The following is a 9,029-nucleotide window of genomic DNA, read 5'->3' as shown; positions in this document are numbered from 1 at the left end:
TGAAAAGGTGGCGTTAAATGCAGATCATGTTAATAACGACGGAAAAGCATTAGTAAAGCAAATGAGCTGAAGGTTTAGTGTTACATTTCCTGAATTCGACCGTTTATACAGAATTTTTCAAATTACCATCTTTTTCTTCAAATTATTAACTTTTCTATATCTAAATAATTAAAATAAAGATTAACTTAAATTTGGAAATTAATTTTGTTTTTTTTAAAAAAAGATATATATTAAAAATAAAAATAAAAATCGTTTAAGCATAACAACAGAGCATGACATGAAAATAACAAATAAGAAAAAACAATACTAATTAATAAGTTATCAAGCTCGTAAATTCCCGACGTATCTCAAAAAACATCATAATAATAGTATTATAAATTATGTGAATCGGACGACTACGATCATTGAAAGTTCGACAATTTCTCTCCAACTAGATAATTCACCAAAGAATAATTGGGATGTTAACCCAAATATGTAGGCATGCTATATCAGTCACATCAATCCAAACTTCTCAACAACTACCTAAAGACTCCGGCATCACTCAATGAATCTTAGTAATACTTCACAAAAGACTCCAAATACTAGTCACCCCTCGATAATGTAAAAGTAAGCGAGGTGCTGATTCAACCTATTCTTGACACACATGACAACGACTAGCCATAATACAACATTTTTCATGCACGTATCATCTGTTAGAATTCCACCATGAATAACGCTTCATCCAAAGAATGAGATCTAAGATGAAATCTTTGACTCCCAAAGTTTTTCCCAATAAAAATGATATAGAATCATCTTAGCGAACAACTTGTAATAATGCCCCCACATGGAAATTATCCATATATTTCCAATGCATAATTTCTTGTTTAGATGGTGACACTTGTTTGTGCCCTACCAATAGTAAAACTCTATTATGGGACTAAGTTTTCATAATGTTTAATCTCCTTCTATATCTAATTCGGCGAACGAAACCACTAGACCGATGATCAAACATGTCATTAACTGTGACATTTCTACATATAACAATGGAAACAAGTTTAGGATACGTCGTAGCTAGACTTTTGATACTACACCAAATGTCATCCCAAAATCTAATCGAAATATATATATATATAGGAAAATAAAAGACATTATATAAGACATTCAAATAAAATACATTAAATAAAACAAAATAAAATATATTATAATATAAGTCAATATATATTATACAACTTATTAAAGATAAATTAAATAAAACTATTCGGACATATCCCTTGCCCCAATTGAATTATTATTCAAAACATTTTGTAATACAACCATCTTATCATATTACAGACTTTATTATTTCGGTCAACTAATATATCACTTGCAACTAACGAGATTCGAACTCTTGATTTTTATTATGAATTATGAACACTAAAGATTATTAATTTATTTTTATAATTTTATATACAAATATATAATTAATATGTCTTACAATTAAAAATAAATCATTCAATTTATATTAAAAAATATATATTCTTAATACTCAATCCTTCACACTATCACCTTTTATTCTTAAATATAAAGAATAACAAATAATCTGACAAATTAATTCAATTTTATATAAATATATTATGAATTAATTTATAAATAAGGTGTTATATATATATATATATATAATATATATATATATATATTGAATATATAATTATAAATATATATATATATATAATTAATTAATTTTTAAATAAGTTGTTATGTATATAATTATTTATTAAAAAATATATAAAAGAAAATTAGAAAGAAAATATTTTTTACCTTTTTAATTAATACAAGTTCATTAATATTTTTTTAAATAAATAAATATATATATATATATTATTAAATTGGAGACATTAATTAAAAAATGACTTTTGTATAACTTACTCATACACGCTTATATATTTAAATGAATCAACCCAATTCATTTTGTCTAATAAAAATATTTAAATCGTTCACAACGTGCAACCCATAAATTTTTACAAATCCAGAATTAAGTGTTATTATATGCAGTAAAATCACTATTATAAATTAAAACTCAATAAATTAATAACCTCGATTAAATTAATAATTTGTCTAGTCCCAACATGGACTAATACAAAATTAGACTCCAATCAATAAAATAATAAGATAATAATATTTTTGAAATCTTAGACCCAACGAAACTATAAATTAATAATTATTAAAAAATTTCAAACTTAGACCGTTTAGTAAAAAAGGAACTTATAGTCACTTATTTTTATTTAAACTTTAAATTTATATTAAGTTCATCTATAGTTACTTGAACATTTTATATTGATTAATTTTTAATCATATTTAATATAGGTACAACTTTTTTACCATAAACTAACTTTTTATTTAATTAAAAATTCAATTAATTTGTGAATGTACATTCATAGATTTTGCATTAAAATTGTTTTTGTAATTTATTTTTTTTCTAACTAATATACCTTTTAACTGGTAAATTGGACTTAAAAATTTAAAGGTTATATGTAAAATCTCTTTAAATTAATAATTTATTAATTTAATGATATAATAATATCTCACTAAATTAATAAAATATCTTCGTTCTAACATTTTTAATATATATATATATATATGATCAACTGGAAGTGTTTTTTTTTTAATTAAAGTGGAGGGTCATAATTATGGGTGTTATCTTATTTATGAGAAAAAAATATGATACGAATATATATAATAAAATTATATAAAGGAATTTAAAATATTATTAGTTTAGTTGGTTAAAATATTGAAATTAAATGGTTATAAATGTTTATGTTTATAAATTTTTATGTTGAATTTAAAATATAAATATTGATAGTATAGTTGGTTAAAATGTTGAATTTATATTCTTAGGATGCAAGTTTGAGACTTGTGTATCACATTTATAATTAAATTTTTTAAATTTAACTATTTCAAGTTTATGGACCGGTCAATTCACGACCCGACCCAAATATCAATTTACTCTTATATACATATCAAAATTAACCACAACTAAATTAATCAATATTATATTATATACATATATATTATTTTATTAAATTTTACTAAATTTATTTTATAATGTATTTTATTTTAATGTTTGTAAAATATATTTTATTTTTGATTGAATTGTGAAATTGGGGCTATTTATTGAGGTCAATATAAATTTCGAATCTATTCTTTTGAAACTTTACAATTTGAGTTTCTTATTGTTAAAGTTATACAAAACTAGGTTTTGTTTTAATGATTCCAAACGTCGTTAATATATTATCTACTTTGACATTTATGTTTAAAAATATTTTGAAAAAATCATTTAACTAATTTAACTTTCGAATTTCATCGAATTAATAGTTTTGATTATCGATTTTTTAAAATTCGGTAATCAAAATTATCACTTCGTTAAAATTCGATAATCAAATTAGTGGAACTAATATTTTATTTAGTTATTTATAAATGTTTTGGTTTTTATTTAATATATTTTATTTTAATATTTGTGTAATATATTTTATTTTAATAAACTAGCATAGACACCTTGCATTGCAAAAATTAATCTGTTATATTATAATTTTAAAAAATAGCTTTTCAATTTAAAATTAATAATTAAGATCACACGTTTAAAAGCATTTAATAACTATTCAATTAAATTAACAAATATCATAGGATAAAAATTGATAATAAAAAAAAATTAAACACATAAATGAATAATTATAGTACATAAATAAATATTTTATTACATTTTCAATGAATTTATAATATTTTTTTTAATATTCTAATTAAACATTCAAAATTAGCATAAAAAAAGAAAGAAAAAAATGACAGCTAAATGGATATTAAAATTAGTCAAATTAAACTATATTGTTTGTTCAGTTGGACAAATTAAAAATGTCAAAATTTAAAATTGGTAAACATTTATTTTACTTTATTTTAAATGTGTTTATTATTTTCTCATAAAATATTTTAATTGATTTTTTCAAATCATTATACACATTTGTCAAAATAATAAGTAAAATATACATAAAATATTAAAAAATGTACTTAAAATTTAAGAAAAAAATTATTTTACATATCTTATCCTCTAAGGATTTCCATTATTAATGGCATTCGAACCATTTATTCCTCGATTCGAATTCACATACATAATCATATCTCTTATCTATAATTTTTCATTATTAACGGCATTAGAACCATAATTCTTTCATCCTCAATTTCAAACCACATTTTCTCAATCTACCTCGTCTAATTCAAATTCACATATTCCATGAAGAACTTTACCTTACATATCTTATCCTTTAATAATTTACATTATTAATGGCATTTGAAACCATCATTATTTCATCCTCAAATTCGCACCACCATTCCCTCAATCATTCTAATTTGAATTCTCATTATACACCACCCTTAAGTTTAAACCACCATTCTTTCATCCTCAAATTCGCAACACCATTCCCTCAATTATTCTTAATTCAAATTCTCATTATTAACACCACCCTCAAATTTGAACCACCATTCTCTTATCTATAAGACCACCATTTTTTCATCCTCAAATTTGCACCACATTTTCTCAATCTATTTTATTAGAATTCACAAATTCTATCATCATATCTTATTCTTCAAAAATTAAATTTAAGAAGAACTTTACCTTACATAACTTATCATTTAAGGATTTCCATTAATAATGGCATTTGAAACTACCATTCTTTCATCCTCAAATTTGCACAACATTCCCTTAATCATTCTTAATTCGAATTCTCATTATTAACACCACCCTCAAATTCGAACCACCATTTTCTTATCTATAATTCACATATTATATCATCATATCTTATGCTTCAAAGATTAAATTTAAGAAGAACTTTACCTTACCTATCTTATCTTTTAAGAATTTTCATTATGAACAACATTGAACCATCGATCCCTCAATTCAAATTCACATATTCCATCATCATATCTTATCTTTCAAAGATTATATTATGACGTTCAAACCACCATTATTTCATCATCAAATTCGCACCACCAATCGTCAATTCCTATCCTTCAAAGATTTTATTATTAATGGCCTTCGAACCACTATTCCATCCATCTTTTAGAATTAGAATCTCATTATTAACACCACCTAAATTCACACCACCATTCTCTCAAATATGAATAAAAAAATAATCATATAAAAAAATAAATATATATAGAATATATAAAAATTAGTAATTTTTAATAATAAAAATAAATAAAAATATTTTTAAAATTTAACATATAATTATATATTATAAAATACTTAATACAAATAGAATTATTGATATATATATATATATAATTTATTTAAAAAATTAAATTAAAATAACAGTTACAATAATAATATATCTAATAAATATGAAGATAAGTAAAAAATATTTTAATATAAATAAAAAAATATTAGAGATTAATTTAATAAATATATATAGAGAAAAATATATTAATAAAAATGAGAAACAAATAATTAAATCAAAATTATTTCTTTTTATTTAATATTGAGAATTAATTTTTAAATAAATTATTATATATATATTTAAAATATAATTTATATATTAAAAAATAATTAGTAAAAATAGAAATAATTTATATATTAAAAATTATTTAACCACTCAAAAAAATTAAAGTATAATTAAAAAGAGAAACAAAACTTTTCACATTAATAAAGTTTCATAATTAATTATTTATTTTTTTATATAACTTATATTCATATCCGTTACTTAGAATTGTTAGTTAGGGTGGGTTGAGTTTATATTAATGAATCAACCCTATTATTTTATCTAACAAAAAAAAGTCAAAAAATCAAAAAAAAAAAAATATCTACCCACTAAGTTACTATTTACCAATATAGTTATTAAATATATTTTTTATTTTATTTGACTATAATTCTCCCTCCTAGTTCTAATGAGAGACTATTCTAGTTTAAAATATACTAATGAGTTAAAAAAATATAAATAAAAGAGATTTAAGGTATATTTAATCATAAAGAATATTTGTATTGATAATATACTTAATATAAATATTGTAAACGAATAAATTTGACTCAAATATTATTGTAACCATAAATGAATTTAATGAATATGTGTTTATTATTATTATTATTATTATTATTATTATTATTATTATTATTATTATTATTATTATTATTATTATGCAGCATCCGTAAATCCAATTATGGATTTTCCAAAGTCAAATACGGTGTGATAACGTGCCATGAATATGTCTCCAAAAATCCTTCATAAAACACATTAATCATAAATTCATCAATACATTTATTATTTTTTGCATTTTAAAAAAGAAAAGAAAAAGAAATTGTGTCAAACCAGAACGGTTTGTAAGGAGGAGAAACAACATCTATGGAAAGAAAGCCACTTATGCATTCTTGATCAGCACCTTCTCCAATCTTCCATATATACTAATTCATGGAAAATTCAATATTTTATCAACAAGTTCAATAATAACACAATATATGTAATAGTTAAGGTAAAATAATAAGATAGACATTTATTTACCTCCTTAGACGAGAGAGTAAAATTTCTAGCACCAATTAAAAACGAAACTATAGGCATTGAAGAAATTTGCGAACAATCCACATCTGACGCTTGATATGGTATTGGAAGTGAATCACAGAGCTGATGTAAACATTCTTTTTATAATTTATTTGATTCTAATGTTAATTTAAATTATTTTAAGTGAGAATAATAAATATTTACCTTATTTACATAATTAAAAATATCATTTTTTGTTTGATTCCTCACTAACTGACTCTCCATCCACACAACTATCATTTCACAAGTATTGCACATACTGATTGATGTTCTTCTATTATTACTTTTCTTCATACGCTTAGTTCCATTAATTGGGCATAATCCAATTAGGGAACAAATTTTCTTAGCCTATTAAAAGTTAAGACAACATTAGAATTTGTGTATTTTAAGAAAAATCATATTTCAATTAACAAAAATAACAACCTCTCTTGGGAGCATTTTCAGAATGGTTTGTCCATACTCTTCAACGATTGACTTGCATTTATGATTTACTTCTCCAGTGACACCAATTTCATGGTTTATCATGGTAATGGCAGTCTACACTTATTAAAATTATTTATTATTTAACAACCGTTGTATTAACAACAAAATAAAACCTTTTTTCAGTTTCACATACCATTGGACCAGATAACAAAGAAGTTCCAGAATCCGCAATTGCAGAACAACCAGATTTGCAAACACCTTCAAAATGTACTCTATAATCAATAAATGACATGTTCTCTCTTTATTTTTTTTTCATGCCACCAACATGACCTCCCATTACACATTATCGCTTAGTTTAAGAAATGACCTCTTCTTTTATGAATAATTGATGAAAGAGCTTACCTATTGATTGACCATTGATTGAAACATTACTCATATCAAACTACAAGATCAAACACATTATAAGGTTATAAAGGAAACAACCATACAAATTAAAAATATGTATATAAGTAATTTCCCAACCTGCCAATAACCCTTGTGGGTGACAGGGACATAAGTATGGTCCCCCTTGTGATGCTTTGGATCAATCCCACCAAACACAAGTTCACCTCCTTCCTCTTCTTTTGTGTTTCGATTAAGCCAAAATGAGAACACCGGATTTTGAATCAGACCTTGGTTCATCATGTTGTACCTGCAAATATGAGAGGATAAAGAGGAATATCAAAACAAATTTGATTTTACATAAGATAGAGCATACCATACTGGAACAACACCACAATCAAATAGCTCCCGAAATCCAAGGCCAAGAATGCCATCAAACTTAGTAAAGTCAAACACAGAACCGGACAGTTTTGTTGCTTCAATGAAGTCCTATAGTTGTAGAAAATTTAAAGAAATTATGATTTGGAAAATCTATGGAAGGCTAATGTTGTATATATAAGTAATATAACCTGATTCTTGATTGTTAAACCACCAACTAAAACATTGTCTTGGCTAAACCTGCCAGCTATTGAACCTGAATCATAGTGTATCTCAGCAGATGTTCCTGTGCAAAACACCAACAGTATTATGTTTCAAGTTAATATCACCTTCCTTCTTAGTTACTTACATTAAGTTATTTTTATAAAAGTTGCAGCAGACACCAACCGTTCTTTTTATACGTTCTTGAACGACGGGCATCGTATTTGTTCCTTATAGATGTTCTTGAACGACGGGCATAGAAACACCAACGCTGCAGCAGAAACAGAAACAGAGGAAAATTCAACAAAATTTTCTCCCCTAATAAAATTTGTATGAATGATGTGTACATTGTATAAATATGATCAAACTTACAGATAAGTAGCACCTTCTTGAGGAAGGTATCCACATTTTAGAGCTTCCTGTATCAAACATCACAGTGAATTTTTGTGGTGGTGTACCGATTGAAATCTCACCATAGTACTGCTTTTCCATGAAATTCGTTAGCTTTACAATGCCGCCATTATTTTTAGAACCCAGTATTTGCGGGGTAAGTCGAGCAGTGATCCTGTTGTTTTCATCTAACTTAAACTTTTTTAGTCCAATTCTAACGAATCCATCGTTAGATTCAGAAAACACCAGCTGAAGAAGGATGGATGAAAGAAACAGAATGATAACTGCTGCTCTAAACATTGTTCCCATGCTTGATCACCTGCAAAGCGAATTTGAAGAATTTGATTCAGAAATGCAGAGAAATACTTGGATGTTTGTGCTTTTTCGTCTTGGAAATAGTGATGGATGGCGACATTTCTAGACAGTGGCGGACCTAGAAATGTTTTCTCGGGGAGCCCAATACATAGTAATGTAGCATTTTTTTTGACAATCAAATAAATGTATTTTGTAATTAAAACTTTACTCGGTAATTATATAAAAATACTAACAAACATAATTACAAAATACTAATAAGCACAATTACTAAATTATTCTTTTCCATGAGTCGGTATAAAAGAAGACAAATTTATTCTACGAGATTTCATTTATTGAAAATATTGCAATATTGGCTCATTTTCAATTGTTGAGAAAATATCTTTCTCAACATATACAACTAAACTATCATTC

At 24.5% G+C, this 9,029-nt stretch overlaps 1 protein-coding gene across 1 annotated transcript; it reads right to left on the bottom strand.

Moving 5' to 3' along the window:
- Window positions 1-6,131: 6,131 nt before the first annotated feature.
- LOC124934014 (aspartic proteinase A1-like) lies at window positions 6,132-8,612 on the bottom strand. Its single transcript, XM_047474468.1, has 12 exons — window positions 8,286-8,612; window positions 8,100-8,184; window positions 7,904-7,998; window positions 7,711-7,823; window positions 7,476-7,644; window positions 7,356-7,395; window positions 7,147-7,211; window positions 6,951-7,067; window positions 6,696-6,878; window positions 6,495-6,614; window positions 6,306-6,397; window positions 6,132-6,216 (listed from the first exon to the last, which is right to left on the bottom strand). Exons 1-12 carry the CDS (start codon window positions 8,610-8,612, stop codon window positions 6,132-6,134), a joined length of 1,491 nt encoding a protein of 496 aa, XP_047330424.1.
- Between the last annotated feature and the right edge of the window lie 417 nt (window positions 8,613-9,029).

Source organism: Impatiens glandulifera, chromosome 4 (genome assembly GCF_907164915.1).
Source record: "Impatiens glandulifera chromosome 4, dImpGla2.1, whole genome shotgun sequence".
Lineage (NCBI taxonomy): Eukaryota > Viridiplantae > Streptophyta > Magnoliopsida > Ericales > Balsaminaceae > Impatiens > Impatiens glandulifera.
The sequence above is the reverse complement of the archived record's forward strand: the minus strand, read 5'-3'. Positions and strand labels throughout refer to the sequence as shown.

Bases quoted from the DNA above. Each gene is read 5' to 3' on its own strand.
- LOC124934014 (XM_047474468.1), bottom strand. From the start codon at position 8,612: ATGGGAACAATGTTTAGAGCAGCAGTTATCATTCTGTTTCTTTCATCC. The intron at 8,185-8,285 runs GTAAGTTTGATC...TTTCTGCTGCAG, and splicing joins CAAGAAGGTGCTACTTATCT to CGTTGGTGTTTCTATGCCCG. The intron at 7,999-8,099 runs GTTGGTGTCTGC...TGTTTTGCACAG, and splicing joins AAGAACGTATAAAAAGAACG to GAACATCTGCTGAGATACAC.